Here is a 19,244-nt window from a genome sequence, read left to right as displayed (position 1 = left end):
CATCTAGAAACCTTCTTGAATTTCTTGTAATTTTCACTCTGCTCCTAGCACCTGATGAAGTCAATGTATCTTAAGTGTCCCTAAAACTTCAAGTCATGTGGAACTGCGTAAACTGTTATTAAAAAATATGAATGTAACTCCTACAAGCATATGGAGTGCTACTTTCAATTGCACACTCATTTGCCAACCACTCTGAGAGTGTAATGGGTGCTTTTACGTGACACCAGTATCTGCCATGACTGGTTTCACTTGGCTTGATGGGTCTTCGTTGCAAGCACAACAAGGTCTTGCTCATTTGTCATTGTCTCCATGACACCAAACACTCGAAAGGTGCTTTTTATATGCCATAAGCACAGGTTGTAGTTACAAGACACTGGCATCAGCCATATTGCCTTCGTGAGGCCCAACGCTTGAAAGGTGCTTTTTACGTGCCACCTGCATGGGTGCCACTTACATGACACCAACAATGGCCACAATTATGATTTCGTTTGGCTTGACTACACAAACACACATATATATGTATGTAACTTATGTAATCGACATACAAACATGTTGATTTTTACCTATTTTTCTGCAGATTGAAAAAAAATGATGAACAGCATTAATCAATTTTGAACCTTTACTGGAGTTTCATGTGAGGTGACCACCTCACTTGACCAAGCCCATAGAAACAAGCAACCTATCTGTTTATATACACATCAAATCTAGTTGTTTCATATATATATGAGTATTAATATGAACATCTACAAAATATACATACATATATATACATACACACACACACATATATAGATATATAAATATGCATGTACATATAAATATATCCACATGTTTACATGTGCACTCATATAGGTTTTACATTTACATTTTTTTTTTCTGTTATCAACAATAGGGAAGAAAACATCCACAGAACAAGATGGTGGAATATCAAAACAAAAAAAGATTGAGTAAATCTATAACAGCATATACAAGTATTTTGTTGTTTGGTATATTGTTCATCTCTTACAATGATATTTGAAATAAGATTAATTGGTCATAGAAACAGGCCTTCCCCCCACCCCCACAGCATCGTCATCAATAGAGGTAAAAAAAATCCTAGCATTTTCCCTTGAATATAATGCAGAAACCCCCTTTCTCTATCATTATCAATGATCCATGTTGATTTGAGAGAAAGCTTATATATATATATATATATATATATATATATATATATATAGAGAGAGAGAGAGAGAGAGAGAGAGAGAGAGAGAGAAAGAAAGAGAGAAAGAGAGAGAGAGAGAGAGATAGAAAGAGAGAGAGAGAGAGAGAGAATTGATATAAATACTATATAGCTATTTTTTCTAAAAGTTTCATTTTCAAAAGTATATGTTCATATGTAAATACAGACATGCACACACACACATGAACATACAAATTTCTTTCCCTCTTATTTTCTTTATGTATTTGTATATATATATGTGTGTGTGTGTGTGTGTGTGTGTGTGTATATATATATATATATATATAAATATATATATAATCAAAATAATAGTGAATGTATGACAAAATTAATGGAAAGTACAAAAAAGCAGACATGGATAAACGCATTACATCAGTGAAGAGTTAAACCAGAGTCATTATGCTTTCAGCACTGTGAGAAATTTTGGTATCACTCATCTGGAAAGCAGTAGACAAAACAAAACAGAGTAAGGTCTTTCAGCTGAAAACACATGCGACAGAGATATAGGATGAGTAAAATAAGCACACACTGGTACAGAATATTAAGCAAAATATCTGTACATAGTATAGGTGCAGGCATGGCTGTGTTGTTAAGTAGATTACTTTGCAACCACATGATTTTGGGTTCAGTCCCACTGCACAAGTATCTTCTACTATGGTCCCAGACTTACCAGTGCTTTGAATGAATGAGGTTGAGAAGTGAAATCCTTACCACAAAGCCAAACCTGCACCTTTAATGTTTAAAAAATCCTGTTATATTTTTGTAATTAAATATTATTAGAAATTGTATTTAAAAAATTGTTAAAACCTTTTGTGTATTGCAGAAGTGTAACCAATTCGTTGCTCATAAATTTTAATAACAAAATCTTATGTGCACCCACAAGGGTCATATGGACCCCAGTTGGGAACCATTGTACTACAGCAAGAAATCTGTTTTGCTCTTGCCCTTTCTCTCATCCTTTACCCCTCTCTACGCCTTATTCTCATTGCATAAAGTTGCACCTGTCCCCACTCAGAGTCCATAGTCTCACAAGGTGCATGAAAATTTCACTCGTGCTGGTAGCAGGAGAAAAGCACCTTGTACATGCTGTAAAGTGGTTAGCATTGGGAAGGACTGCAGATACTAGTGCATAATGCATTCCTTTGGGCCATCAGATCCATCAAACTGTGTAACCGCAGTCAGTATGGAACATGGTTGTTAAATGATGATGATCATACTTACATATTTGGATGCACAAAATATACAGAAATATAGACACATACATATATACATGCCATCTATCTATCTATCTGTCTGTCTACACAGGTATTTGATAATGATGATATTTGTAAAGCAAAAAAATGAAAATGAAAATCTCCCTCCCCACTAAAAGAAAAAGACCCCTAAAATGGCTGAAGCATGTAAACAAAATAACAAACTTTAAAAGATAATAAATGTTTCTTCATTTTTTTTTTTTTTCATTTTTGCCCATTGACCTGCCACCATCATCATCACCATCACCCACTTTTATTTCTTTTAAATCCCAGCTGCCTGCTTGGTTGGTTAGTAGAGATTTACTAAGGTGAGGTAAGGAAGCTCCTTAAAAATCAACACTGAACAACAACACAATAACAACAATTACTACCACCACAAAGCAATGAAGCGAGAATGAAATGACTGTTGTTTTTGTTGTTTTCGTTGTTGTTGTTGTTGTCATTGCTGTTGTTGTTGTATTAGAGTAGTTTATTGTATTTACACAAAGTGAATAATGAGCATTCAAAACCAATGCTGCAATCATTGAGTCATTATTTACATTTCAATAACCATCATGTATAGATGCAGCGATGGTTGAGAGAGAGAGAGAGAGAGAGAGATGGGGGAGAGGAAGAGAGAAAGAGAAAAATAAGGGGCATGTAAAATGTAATAAAGTTGACCCTATATGCATTGTGTGTATGTGTTTTTGTCCATGCGTGCCTATATATATATATATATATATATGAATGTATATGTGTGTGTATGAATGTATATGTATGTACATATATATATGTATGAATATATATATATATATATATGTATATATATATGTATGTGTGGATGTATTTATATATATATTTATGTATATATATGTGTGTGTGTGTATATATATATATGCATATCTAGATATATATATATATATGTATATGCATGCCTATATATTTATATGCATATCCAGATATATGTGTGTGCATGTATATATATATATATATTGTAAAATGTAATAAACTTTATCCTATATGCAGAGTGTATGAGTGTATGCAAGAGAGACAGAAAGTGAAGCATGTAAAGTGCAGTGTTGAACCTATATGCAGTACACACACATGCATATGCATAAATGTATGTGTGTATGCATGTATCTTTTATCTCTCACTTGTTTAGTCATTAGATCGTGGTCATGCTGGGGCACTGATGTGAAGAATTTTTAGTCAAATGATTCTATCCCAGTACTTATTTATTTTAAGCCTGGTACTTATTCTATCAGTCTCTATTGATGAACTGCTAAGTTACAGGAATGTGAATACACCAACACTAGTTGTCAAGTGGTAGTTGGAGACACACACACACACACAAGACAGACCTTTTTCCAGTGTTTTACTGGTACTTATTTTATCAATCCAGAAAGGATGCAAAGTGCATGTGGACTCAGAACATGAAGTCAGGATAAATTCCGCTGAGCATTTTTCCAGGCATGGTAACAATTCAATTTATTGGAAAGGGTTAAAAGAGGAGACAGTCAAAATCTAAATGATATTTTTTCCAATGTTTATCTTTTCATACTTTTTACTCAATAAACTAATTAAGTGTTTCAGTCTATTTAAGAGGGATTTAGAGAGCTGTCTTATTTGTAACATATCTTAATTAGTTTAGCTGATAAAATAGTTTCCATGGTTGAGCTGGAAGGATTATTTTACATAATCTGAAAAATCAGCAGCCGTTCATGATTATAAAAAGTTGTAAATATATTTGTGTGTATGTGTGTAATCATGTATATGGATTGTTTGTATATGCATATATGTATATATGTGTGTGTGTGTGTATGTACATGTATATGTGTTTATATATATATATACATATATATATATATATATATATATATATATATTTATATTTATATAATCTGTATTATGTGAATGTATCATCATCATCATCATCGTTTAACGTCCGCTTTCCATGCTAGCATGGGTTGGACGATTTGACTGAGGACTGGTGAAACCGGATGGCAACACCAGGCTCCAGTCTGATTTGGCAGAGTTTCTACAGCTGGATGCCCTTCCTAACGCCAACCACTCAGAATGTATATGTGTGTGTAGAAATTGATCACATTTAATTTTTATTAATATATTGACAATGTGAAAATGCCATTTTATTACAAGAACCCTGGCTGTTGCTCTGTGTACACACAAACACACACACACATACACACATCCAACAGCCACATCCTCCTCCTCCTCCTCCTCATCATCATCTGTATGCTTTCCATGCTGGATGGGCCATTATATTTAAGTCAGTTCCTATTTTGAACTACTTGCTAAAAATGCCCATAAACTAGAAGCCAAGGGACTTAGACTTGTACAAAAAAGAGTACAACACATTTATGGCCCAGGTGTTTGCATGATTTAAACAGAAATGAGCTAAGACCACTCAGAGTGGTCAGTGACATGTGTTTGAAAAAACACAAACAAATGCAGGTATATCAAATACTATACAACATATAAATTAATGTCTGATTAAAATGGTCTCCACTTCTAGAGAATGTGTCTCAGCAATTGAGAACAGTTCTATGAGAACAGGAGATGATCTCAAAAAATTCTCCAAAGTTGAAGAGCCATTAAAGGAAATGACAGGCTTATTGTCTTGAGATAAGAGGACAGTCATAGGGACATGTTTCTAGCTCAGTAGCTGTCATCAGCATGACAATTGTCCAGTCCAAGGATCAGGTAATGTCTGTGATGCTAAACTGGAACAGATTAAGTCTATTATCCCTAGAGGACTTTGCTTGAGACACCCAAAGGCCTGATGGTGCATGAGGTGCCATTAAACTAAGCAATAGATTAAGGCTACGCTAAAACCCATCACACTTCAAGGGACAAAGTGGAGGTGGTAGTATTAAACTGGATTATAGATTAAACTGTGACAGCATTTGGCTTAATGGTTAGAGTGTTGGGCTCACAATCATGAGGTAGAGTTTGATTCTTGGACTGGGTTGTGTGTTGTATTCTTGAGCAAGACATTTTATTTCACGTTGCTCCTACTCACTCAGCTGTAGAAATGAGTTATTACATCACTGGTTCCAAGCTGTATTGGTCTTTGCCTTTTCCTTGGATAACATCAGTGGCATAGAGAGGAGAGGCTGGTATGCATGGGCGACCGCTGGTCTTTCATAAACAACCTTGCCCAGACTTGTGCCTCGGAGGGAAACTTTCTAGGTGCAACCCCTATGGTCATTTATGACTGAAGGCAGTCTTTACCCTTCACCCTATCTTGTAGCCTACTACTACTACCACCACTGATGCCATCTTATCTTCTGTTGTCTCATCATATTTGTCCCTGTCCATTTTATCTTCCTTTCTCTCTTAATATTTTTAGCCATCATCATCATCATCATCATTTTTACTTTTAAAAATTTATTCTCTCCAGGAAATGTCCTCACAAACTTTGTTTCTTGGCTTACCTCCCCACCCTCTCCTCCTACCCCCACCAATCAATTACCACATGGTTTGTATCACATCGGGACAACTCACACTAATCCTATTAACTTCTACTACACCCTCCTCCTTCCCTTCTTCCATCTGATCTCTCCTTATGTAGTCAACTACTGATACCATCGTTAAAACCATTCCTGACTAAATTACTCTGATATTATTCCAATATGATCTCAGATTAAGTCCTTCTCATTCTGTCCAAGGGATGGGTGGTGGTGTGAGGTGGGGTGTCGGGATGGCATATGAGGTTTCTGTTTATTGTTTTTAATGTAGTTTTTATATGTGCATTTTTTGTTTTTATTTATTTATTTACTGGATGGTCATTACCAATTTTGTGAGTGAAACCAGTCATTTCTACAGAAAACACACACAAAAACACACACACACTATATACCAGTGCCATATTATATACACCACCTACTCACATAGACACTACTGTACACATACACTATTATGAACATATGCACACACACACACACACACACACACACACTCATGTCATATTGACCAGTGGCCAGCCATCAATTTGTGCTATCTAATTCTATTCTGTTCAATATTGGAGTCTCAAAGGAAGGAAGAAAGAGAGAAAGAAATGAAGAAAGGGAAGCGGGGAAGAGAAGGGAGGGAGAGAGGGAGAGATAGAGGTATAGAGAAAGAAATGAAGAAAATGGAGAACAGAGGGAGAAAGAGGGGGAGGGATAAAGAACTGAAGAGATGCAGGGGAATAGAGGAAGGGAGAGAGAAAGAAATGAAAGAGAAGGGGAAGATAGGAGGAGGAAGAGAGGGAGGGATAAAGTTGGAAATAAAGAGAGGGAGGTTTAGAGAAAGAAATGAAGGGAGTGGGAAACAGGGAGAGGAGAAAAAGGAGGGAGATAGAGAGAAATGAAGAGAGAGGAAGAGAAGGAGAGATAGAGAAAGAAAGCATGCTTTTCTACAGTTAACCAAAAAATGTAATAATGTATTGTACAGGAAAAGACAATCATAATAATAATTATTATTACTCACATTAAGACAAGGCCAAATATTTATAAGAGGGAGGGTGGAAGGTTTGTTGATTAAACCAATATCCATCTCTGGTGTTTACAAGGGAATCCCTATGAGGTTATGTGACAAGCTAGAAATAACAGCGGAGTTTTGCTACACCCATATATTGTCCTAAAAACAGAAGGAAGCACTCATTGGATGTATAGTCTGGGATAGAATGAGATGATTGGGCACAGCTGTTTGGATGCTGATAATTTTGGCATGGCTGACTGGACATTCAGCCTGTTTGGGCATGTGTGTGCATAGAAGTATATGCAGAGAGAGAGAGAGAGAGAGAGAGAGAGAAAAGAAAGAAAGAAAGAGAGCGATTGAAATTTATTAATCAAACACAATTGACATAAACACATTCCTTTTCCTCATAACCATAAAGAGAAATATACTTGAAGACATAAACAGAGAGAGGTGGGGAGAGAGAGAACATTTGATGTCAAAGAAGTTGGTGTTAAATCAAGAACACCAAATAGGTGGTGCCAAAACAAGTAATACCTGTCTAGGATACTCTATAATTGAATAAAAAAAAAGTTGGGCTGGTCATGGCTGGGATGCCTTTGATTGTAGGACAATATGAGAACAAAACTTTTGATACAAACAAAGGCACCAACTATTTGTATCAAAAGTTATGCAATGTAAATTCAGCTTTGGTTGTGTTTGATCTCAGATTATAGTCAAGTAAAACTCTCCTGGATATTACTGTCTCAAGTTCTAGAACTCATTGGGACAGTAACCTGGTTTCCCTGGTGGTATAAATGTCTGAGATCACAACATTCCCCTGGAATGGTGTGCTAGTCTGTCACAGGAATACTCATTTACAAACAAGTGGACTGCAGCAACATGGAAGGAAGTGTTTTGCAGAAGAACACAATGCCAAGATGTCCAAGATGAAACCACAATCTTGCGATCTTGAGTATAACATCCTAACCATTATGCCACATGCATTTATGTCTCAGTAATGTGAGGACAAGACGAAATTGCTGAAAATTCTGTCACTTACTCATGCATTTTACCAGTTCTGGATATGCATATAAATATATAGGCATGCATATACATATATATATATATCTAGATATGCATATATATATATATACACACACACATATATATACATAAATATATATATAAATACATCCACACATACATATATATATACATATATATATATATATATTCATACATATATATATGTACATACATATATATTCATACACACACATATACATTCATATATATATATATATATATAGGCACGCATGGACAAAAACACATACACACAATGCATATAGGGTCAACTTTATTACATTTAACCCTTTAGCGTTCAGAATATTCCATTAAATGTAATGCTTATTGATTCACATTGTTTTGAATTAATCATGCATTATCTTGTATCCCTGAGGTTTTGATGATGTGATTGTTTAAAGTAGCATAATATTGTCGGGTAGGTGTGAGAGCCTGGATCTGGTCAGCATGAACATAAAACAAATGGAATATCTTGGCCAGATGTGTCCAGTTTAAATGCTAAAGGGTTAATCTAGGATTGTACCAGTTCTGTCATTTTGTCTAGTATTCTGTCAGTTAATCTAAGATTCTATGAGAGTTATTAATCTAACATTCTACCAGATTTGTTATCTAATCTAGCATTTTACCATTTTTGTCATTTAGCCTAACATATCAAGTTCTGTTGTCATGAATTCATAAGAAGCTCCCCTGGCAGCTATTTATATAAATTTAAGATCGTTACAAAAATAATTAGGTCATTGATGTCCTGCAATGACACAAATTAGATTAGTGCAATGAAAATATAATTTTATGCACAAATGTTCTGAAGTCATTTAAAAGAAAAAAAGATGCCCCCCCCCCCTCACAAAAAAAAAAAAAAAACTAGGATGAACTGATACACAGTGGAATAGCAGAATCCTTAGAGTGGTGAACAAAATCCTTTTTAATTCAGTCATCATGGTCATCATCACTATTGTTTTAATGTCCACTTTTCCATGCTAGCAGGGGTCAGACAGAATTTGTTGAGATAGATATTCTATGGCCAGATGTCCTTCCTGTCAGCATCTTTCACCTGTTTCCAAGTAAGGTCATATTCCCCACGATCAGATATGTTTCCCAAGGAAATTAAGGAATGAAGGGCTAACTTGAGGGCCAAACAACAAAATATATACTCCTTTCTCTTTACTTTTTTTTTTATCTTTGCTTGTTCCTGAACTGAATTCCGAGACAAGCGCAGAAACCTGCTTGAAATAGCAATCAAATCTTTTCCTGATCTCCAACCCCTGCTTCTCTGCATTTACAATCAAGGTTCCTAAGCTGCCAAAACCACTCAAGACATTGGTGTTGTGTATATGAAGGTATTGTTACTGAAGGAATTGCACACACAAATGATTTTTATGCTTCAAGGAGGAGAAATTTAACTTTATAGACTTTCCCTCTTCTAGCTGACTTATCCAGCTCAAAAGATGGTTGATTGAATGAGCTCAGTCACAAGGATCTGCACTAGTCATCAGGGAATCAGCTCACCAGATAGGATACTCTCCTTATACCACTGACCATCACCTTCACTTGATGGGCAATCCTGCTGAAATGGCTCAACTAATGACACAGTGTGCTTCTTTAACATGACAATGTTCACCTCCTCACCACTAACTGGATCAAAAATGCTATTCAGACACTTAGTTGGGACATTGTTATATTGCACCCACAGTATTCTGCTGATGCAGCATCTTCAGATTATCACCTTTTTTTGGTAGTTTTCCAACAGTCTGCAAGGTGTTTTGTTCAGCTGAAAATAACAGTTTGATGAATTGACTCAAGACATGATGATTTCTGCCATCAAGGCATTGACAAGCTAGTGGAATGTCAAGAATTTGTGAATAAAGAAGGGGAGTAAATTATTGACTAATTTGTTCAAATCATTGATGAAATATAAGAATTAAAATAAATGGAAACCAAAAAACAAATGAATTTATCTGACAATCTATCATATCTGTTTAATCATATAAGCACAGGCATGGCTATGTGTTAAGAAGTTTGCTTCCCAACCACACAGTTCCAGGTTCAGTCCCACTGCATGTGATCTTAGGCAAGTCTTCTACTATAGACTTGGGTTGACCAAGGTCTTGTGAGTAGGTTTGTTAGATGGAAAATGAAAGAAACCTGTTGTTTATATATATATATGTGTGTGTGTGTGTGTGTGTGTGTGTGTGTGTGTGTGTGTGTGTGTGTGTGTGTGTGTGTGTGTGTCTTTGTGCCCCCCACCACCATTGCTCGACAACTGGTGTTAGTGTGTTTATGTCCCTGTAACTTAATGGTTTGGCAAAAGAAACCAACAGAATAAGTACCAGAGTTTAAAGAAAACAAAAAGTACTGGGGTCAATTTGTTTAACTAAAATCCTTCAAGGCAGTGGCCCCAGCATGGCCACAGTCTAATGACTGAAACAAAGATAAACAATTAATTATTGTTTATAGATTTGTTTAATTAATATTGATCTCAGGCTCAACGACAATAATTTACTGAAACAAGTGAATATTAGAAATGAAAAGTGTCTTTCCCAAGATACTCCAAGAACAGGATAGCCATTGGTCAAACAAGCGAAAAAGGAAAAAAAGAGAGAAAGCGATGCAAACATTGCAAAGACATGCAAAATTGAAATGTAATTGACAATGTGAGGGAGTAGCACTTGTGACATCACCAAACAAAGTACATGCAGATTAATTATCTTGTTCATTTCATTAGCAATTGGTCCATTAGACACCTGTAACCAACGATGCTAGTGCTAACTAATTATGACATGAAATTTAAAAATGAAAACAAACAAATCAATTATATATGAAAATAAAGAAAAACAAAATGGAAAAAAACCCCATTTAGAATTTGCCCAATGGATTCTGAATAATTAAAACTTGCTTAATGATATTTTTTTGGTCAGATTAAATCTTATTTTCCTCTAGATTGGTTGGTTAATTGCTATAATTGCATCATTAGGTCTCATATAGGCTCAAACTAGTGAAGACACATAATGTTGCTATTGCTTCTTTCACCATTTTTATTATGCAATTTTCAGTATTTCAAGACTAAATTTGTTGTAAAATAGTGAATGAAGTATTTAAAATAAATACAATATAAATCTCTCTCTCTCTTTCTCTTTCTCTTGGCCAGGGGTTCTCAGCTGGGGTCCATATTAGATTTTATCATTAAAATTTATATGCAATAAACTAGTCATACTTCTACAATACAAAAATATTTTAACAATTTTTTTAATACATTTCCTAATAATATTTAATCATAAAAATATAATAGGATTTTTAAAATTTCAAATGGTTATGAAGGTCCAGTTGAGTAAAATGCAAATTAGAGCGAACTATAGGCAAAAATTAGTTGGGAATCACTTGTCTAACATCACTGATTCTATGCTAATCACCACCATGTGAATAAAATATCCAATGACATAGAGAATGGTCAAGGCAAAAACTGCTTTTGTTCATAGATTTAGATTAATGGTTCTCAATCAGGGTCCATATGACCCTTGTTGGCTGGAGGGGGGGGGATCTATATAAGGTTCTGTTGTTAAAATTTATGTGCAATAAATTGGTTATACTTCTACAATGCACAAAATATTTTAATTTTTTTCATACAGTTCCTAATAATATTTATTTATAAAAATATAATCGGATTTTTAGACATCAAATGGCTAGGAGGGTCCATTCGAGTAAAATAGGAACCAAAGGGGTCCATAGGCAAAAAAATGATTGAGAACCACCGCTCTAGACCAAAAATTAAGAAGCAGAGTGGTGAGGAAAGATTGACATAGGGTAGATAATTAAAGAACTAAAGGACCAGTCAACTACATTAATTTCAGACATGAAGAAAAGAATCAAATACATGAGAAAAAAATAGATATGGAATACATATACATACATATCATCATCATCATATATATATATATATATCTAAGGAATTTCTTTTAATTTCTGTTAAATAAATCCATTTGCAAGGCTTTGGTTGGTCCAGGGCAAGAGTAGAAGATGCCTGCAGTGGGACTGAACCTGCAAGATTGTGGTTGGGAAGCAAATTTCTTAACCACATAGACATGCTTGCATTTCTCTCTTTCTACATATATGTGTGTGTGTATATATATACATGAGTATGTGCACACACACACATATATATTTACATATGCATATATATATATATTTATATGCAGTCATATCTTTATGTATATGCTTGTGTGTGTATGTGTGTGCACATGTTTAAAATTACATACATTCATGCACAAAAAGTATGCATTTCAATACTCAGAACTATGTTCAAAATCAAACATATGTTATTATTGATGTTGATGCATGCGTGCGCACGCGCGCGTGTGTGTGTGTGTGTAGGTCTATAGCTGAAAATATAAAGAGCTTCTGTAGCCAAATTGCAATTGTTAATTGTATGTTTGACAAAAACAGTGAAAGATATAGCTGGCAAGTGTTTGAAATCTTGGCCAGAACACAGACATGCGCATATACAAATACATACATATGTGTGTGTGTTTGTGTGTGTATATATATTCATATATACATACATTGATATATGTGTGTATGTATACACACACATATATAAATATATATATATATATATATATATATATATATACATACATATAATACACACACACATACATGAGATTTGACACATTTCCAATACATGCATATGTATTACTCACATATTTACAGGATTTTCACTCCCACAAATAATGTGTGCGTGTGTGTGTGTGTGTGTGTGTGTGTTATTGTCTTCTCTTCTATTTTTAATTATGTGAAATCTTCCTGTAGGGAAGAAGCTGATTTCCAACAAAGATACAAAGCTACGTCATTGGAAAGTAGATAACAAAAACAAGCTCACATCTTGAACTTGAAAACAGTCTTGCATATTTTTACTGTTCCACTTACAGATCATGTCTGTAATGTGCATGTTAGCTGGTTGAACTTCTTTTCTTCTGAGAACCTCAGCTTTTTCAGATTGTTACTTAGAGATATATTCACATCTGTGTTGTATGCATGTACAGTTAAGTGAGAACTAACGTACTTGATGTGATAAGCCAAGAAAATTTTGATTAATGAACCCCCTACCCCATCCTTTACCCACCAGTGATGAAAAGTATCATTTATGGAATACCTAAATCTGGTCAAACAATTTAGCAGAGATAAATATGTAAGTAACTCTGTATGTATGTATGTATGTAAGCATGTATGTATGTATGTAAGCATGTTTTGTTGAACACAACAAAAAGAAGGCATGCATTAGTTTACAATGCAATCCATTGAATTTTTCTCATTCAACATCTCATCACCATAATAATGGAAATTAAAGATAAAAATATATGAATAAAACATATGCATACAGAAGAAATATAGATACATACATAGCCAGAAATGTGCACCCCTCATGTCAGCTACGGCTAAAATGATAAAAATCCACAGAGAAAAGCAAATCTTATTCAAATGTTGAAGAAGTAAATCAAAGAGCTCTCATATACATATGTACACACACACACACACACACACACACACACACACACTCACATAATATATACATATATAGACATATACACACATATATATATATATATATATATCTTGTGTGTGTCTGTGTATTTCAATGTACAAAGGAGAGAAATAGCTTTACAAAACAAGTACAAGAAATAGAGTTTATACATTTGTTCAAAGTTCAGGATTCAAGGAAGAACAGAAATTGGAAACTCAGTGTGATGATAGTTTAATGCTGTAGTTTCAATTAAATGAATGAATGAATGAATATATATATATATATATATATATATATCTTAGTATATTACTTATGGGCTTTATAACATTTTTATTCAGTGTACCATGCATGTGTGTATATATATATATATATATATATATATATATATATATATATATATCAGTCATGTACTGGGTGCACTTTATCATAGAATTAACACTGCAGAGTCTGCCATGTCATTGGTAAGACTAAAGGATTTTTTGAAACCTATGATGTTTTCACTCATTCACCAGAACCAATGAGATTGCCATACACACACATATATCAAACCCCACCCCATAATGTGTGTCTAAAAAATAAATGGGAAAGCACTTACACACAATATGGAATCTTTCCCCCAAAATGTTCATATCAGTCTAATTTTTTTAAAGAATTATTTTATATAATTAATAATTTCTGTTTTAAGAAAATCTTTCTTCATATATATACATATATATCAATTAATGGAGGACAAAAGAACAGGAATCACATAATCAACTCCATTAGCTTACAGCTGTTTCTCTTTTAAAAAGATGTGCACTCAGAGCGAATGCTTGTGCCACATCCTGTAGCTTCTTTGGAGCCCCTTAAAATGACTCTGAGGAAACAGCTGTAAGCTAATGAAGATGATTATATAACTCCTGTTCTTTTGTCATTCTATACTCTCCTGATGCTTTGCTATAATGCATAAGTATACTGAATACTACTAGCTGGTTATTAGTAACATTGTGTCTAAGCAAAATCAAGTCATCTTCATCATCATTTAAATGTCTGTTTTCCATGCTGGCATGGGTTAGACAGTTTGACAGGATCGAGTGGGCTGTTGGGCTGTGTTGAGCTCCAATGACAGCTTTGACATAATTTCTATAGGTGGATGCCCTTCCTAACACCAACCACTTTACAGAGTGTACTGGGTGCTTTTTACATGGCATCAGCACTGGTGAGGTTGCCGAGTAACTTGTAAGACAAGAAAGCAAAAGTAAAAAGCTCCCTCAACTAACTCTGTATGCCACGAAAGTATTTGAGAGGGGACCATGGCAAAGAAAGTAAGGGCAACTGCATCAGCAAAAATTTTAGTAGAGTTCATATATATATATATATATTAGGTACAATATATGGATTTATCTAATCTGGTGAAAATCACAAAAAAGCTCTTTTAGAGAACCAGGTTACAAACCATGCTGTTGGCTGTGAATCAATTGTCATCTTACAGATATTGATTGGTGAAATAAATATATTCATCTCATACCTCTTGACTCTGTATATTCTATACATAAATATATATATATATATATATATCATCATCATCGTTTAACATCTACCTTCCATGCAGGCATGGGTCGGATAGTTTGACAGGAGCTGGCCAGGTAGAAGACTACCCCAGGCTATTGTGTCCATTTTGGAATGGCTTTTACAGCTGGATGCCCTTCCTAACACCAACCACCCTGCAGAGTTGACTCAGTGCTTTCTACATGACACCAGCACAGGCGAGGTCTATCTTGGCATGGTTTTTACAGTTAGATGCCCTTCCAAATGCCAACCACTTTACAGTGTGAACTGGATGCTTTTTACACACACACACACACACACACACATGCATGCATGAATGGTTTCCACACAGATTCCATGTACACTGTTCACATAAGTTGGACCGGTGTCATCATCTTCATTGTTGCTTTCACCACATTTTGGCTGTGTACGCTTCAGCCCTCTTCATCTCAGAAATATAGAATTGTATTACCAAATTCCGTTCATAAAGTATTGTTTATTCAAATTTATAGTAAAAAATAACTGGCTATGGTCCCCCACTGAGGGATCACATGTGGAACCACATGAAGCAATCTTGAAAATGACATGGTTGGCAGGAAGGGAAATTATCTGTTCACCTGTAAAATATAGAAACCGCCCCCGCCCACACACACACTTTCTCAAAAGCTCCATGTAAAGAAAACATGCACAAATACGCATACACAGATACGTGTGTGAGCACACACATACAAAAGTAGAAACACACACACACATATGTACACTCATTTACACATATGTACGCAGAGTTATCTGAGCATATCTTAGGAGACTGATGAATGAACAAAGTCACACTGTTGAACACACACCACACATGCACACACGGATTTAGAGTACCTGAACATATCTTAAGACACTAATGAATGAAGAAAACTATGGGAATATATATACATGTGCATGTGTATACATATGAAAATATATATATATATATATATATATAAATGTGTGTATATCTCTCTCTCTCTCTATATATATATATATATATATATATATATAGGTATAAGTGTGTGTATATCCATATATATACATAGGTATAAGTGTGTGTATATCCATATATATACATAGGTATAAGTGTGTGTATATCCATCTATATATATACATACACACACTCACACACATTATAAATATATGGTAAACACACACACATATTCTTCAGCTGTACTCATATATATGTGTGTGAGTGTGCATGTTTGTATACTGTATATATGCGTGTGTGTGCGCATGAGTGTGCATGTTTGTATACTGTATATGTGTGTGTGTATATGTGTGTGTATACATGTGTCTTTATGTGTGTGTATATACATGTGTGTGTATGTGTGTACATATATAATCTAATCACACCCACTTACCCCCCCCCCCCCCCCCACACACACACCCTACTCCCCCTACTCTGCTATGCAATGATTAGATCAGGCTGCTCAACTCCAGAAACATTAAAGAACTTGTGATGACAGTTGATAAAAGATGTAATCCTGTTTTAATGGTGATATAGAGGACTTAAAAAGATTTCACGAGAACAACAGTTAGTCCTTTCATGTTTGCCAAGAAATATATAATTTCTTATATATTTCTTCATTTTTTTTTTCTTGTTTGATTCTTTTGCTTTCTTTTTTTTTCACACTGCTGAAATGAATCAATGAAAAAGGAAAGACATTCTTTTATCTTTTTAACAAAATTCAAAGAATGAAGAGAAAATTCCTTTCATTAGATCAATTAATAAACTATTTTGTTATATGTTTTTTTTTTATGTGTTTGCTTGTACAGTTATTTGTTTTTTTGTGTTTGTTATTTTTTCTAGTTTCTTTCTTATTTTTTTTTTGTTTTTCATATTCTTTGTGAATGTTAAGTTTATTTTTAGCATTCTGGTTGGTTGGCTGGTTGGTTAGTTGGTTGGTATTGATTCTGCTGCTTAAAGAATTCTCATTTCTGTTTTTACTTATTTATTTATTCGTTTTATTATTTTTACTACTGTCAGTCATTGGTTGTTCTGGCCATGCTGGGGCAGCACTGTCAAGTTTTGGTTTATTTGTTAGTCGATTATATCAGGTTACCCTAACCACCCCACTACATGCCCCAGCATGACACCACCATTGTCTCTTGGAATTTTGTCTGTTTGAAACCTATTGCATTCTTAGATGGAATAGAGGCAAAGTTGTGTTTCTTGCTGTAAATGATCAGAACTTGATATCCGCAAGTTATATTTTTTTGTCTTAAGTCACGATTTTCTGTTCTGTCATTGATTCACATATAATAATTATATATTATAGATTAGTTTCTGTGATATTATATCATCATCATCATCATTTAGTGTCTCTTTTCCATGCTGGCATGGGTTGGCTATTTGACCAGGGCTGGCAAGCTGGGGAACTGCACCAGACTCCAGTCTGGTTTGGCGTGGTTTCTACGACTGGATGCCCTTCCTAAGGCCAACCACTTTACAGAGTGTGCTTGGTGCTTTTATCTGGCACTGCATGGGTGTTTTTGTGTGGCGTCACCACGAGTGCTTTACACCACCAGAAGGATCAGTCTTAACACTTCTACTGCAGAGTATGGCTGATCTTGAGTATGGCAAGGCACCGGTAGACTGGTGGGTAAAGGTGAGTGTAGATGAACTGGGTGAGTGGGACATTCTAAACTGTCCTGTCCGGGGTTCAATCCTGGCCAGGATGAGAGAAGGAGGTGAGAGTCTTTTTATTTTATTTTTTTTTTCGTTTATACAAAAATATTAAAAAATATATTTCTAGATAGAGATTGAAACCTCTACCTACATACAAGGTTGTTAGTTAAATTACTAACACCTGAAAAACAGATTAAAAATGAGATATTTAAATCTATTTTTATTATTGATTGACACAATTATAGATTTAAGTATCTCATCTTTGACAGCAATTAGTGTGGGGGGGGGGGACCCGGTAGACTAGTAGGTAAAGGTGAGTGTAGATGAACTGGGTGAGTGGGACATTCTGAACTGTCCTGTCTGGGGTTCAATCCTGGCCAGAAGGAGGTGAGAGTCTTTTTTTTTTTTTTTTTTCGTTTATACAAAAATATAAAAAAATATATTTCTAGATAGAGATTGAAACCTCTACCTTCATACAAGGTTATTGGTTAAATTACTAACACCTTTACCTATTAGGCCATCAAACTAACACCTTTACCTATTAGGCCATCAAACCAACACCTGAGAAACAACTTAAAAATGAGATATTTAAATCTATTTTTATAATGTGGCGGTAGATTTAGTTATCTTATTTTCCACAGAAATTAACAGGGCACCCAATGTAAGTAAAGACACAGATAAATAAGCAGTGATAGGACATCCTGCATAATCTGGTAGTGGATTCAAGTCAGACCAGAGTGTAAGATTTTTCATTTGAATTCTTTTTTTTTTAACAATGGTTTAAAAAAAAAAACTTTAATAAGTGGCAATTGAAACCTCTATCATCTTGCAATGCTATTGAACTAATTATAAATACCTTTATTCAAAAGGTCGTCTCTGCAGCAACAAGAACAAGCTTAAAGATGGGATATTTATTTAAATCCATTCTCAATAATGATCTGATGCTGTGTTAGATTTAAATATCTCATTTTTTACTGAACCTAGAAGTGGGAGACCCAGTAAACCAGTGGGTTAATGGCATGGTGAGGCAGAACAACAGCTAAGATGCGAGATTCTGTCTATGGTTCAATAATGCACAATATTATCCAACTCTCTCTTTCTTGGTCTATGCATATATACATACATATACATTCCAATATATATATATGTGTATATATACATATGTGTATATGTATATAGGTACATACATATGCATGCTCCGTTGGATGTGTAATGTCAATGTGAATACCCGTCAGAGTGTAAGTATCTTGAGAGAAAAGCTGAACATTAGAAGCATCAGTTGTGGTGTGCAAGAGAGACGATTGCGCTGGTATGGACATGTGGTGAGAATGGATGAGGATAGCTGCGTGAAAAAGTGCCACACACTAACAGTTGAGGGAACCCGTGGAAGAGGTAGGCCCAGGAAGACCTGGGCTGAGGTGGTGAGGCAAGACCTTCGTACATTGGGCCTCACCGAGGCGATGACTACTGACCGAGACCTTTGGAAATGTGCTGTGCGTGAGAAGACCCGGCAAGCCAAGTAAGATCGTTGCCAGTGCCCCTGGACTGGCTCTT

General features: G+C 35.0%; 1 protein-coding gene across 10 annotated transcripts in view; it reads right to left on the bottom strand.

Annotated features, from left to right (window-relative positions):
* The window catches only part of LOC106874983 (forkhead box protein J2), a 446,415-nt gene that overhangs the window by 34,425 nt on the left and 392,746 nt on the right, over window positions 1–19,244 (bottom strand). For 7 of the 10 annotated variants that reach the window (XM_089342755.1, XM_089342759.1, XM_089342750.1 and 4 more), the window contains one exon: window positions 13,389–13,424. The exons of the other annotated variants lie outside the window; for them this stretch is intronic. In XM_089342755.1, the coding sequence (XP_089198881.1) occupies window positions 13,389–13,424 (36 nt within the window). The remainder of the gene's footprint in view (window positions 1–13,388; window positions 13,425–19,244) is intronic. 10 annotated transcript variants of the gene reach the window in all.

This window comes from Octopus bimaculoides, chromosome 26, assembly GCF_046866305.1.
Source record: "Octopus bimaculoides isolate indiv1 chromosome 26, ASM4686630v1, whole genome shotgun sequence".
Taxonomy (NCBI): domain Eukaryota; kingdom Metazoa; phylum Mollusca; class Cephalopoda; order Octopoda; family Octopodidae; genus Octopus; species Octopus bimaculoides.
The sequence above is the reverse complement of the archived record's forward strand: the minus strand, read 5'-3'. Positions and strand labels throughout refer to the sequence as shown.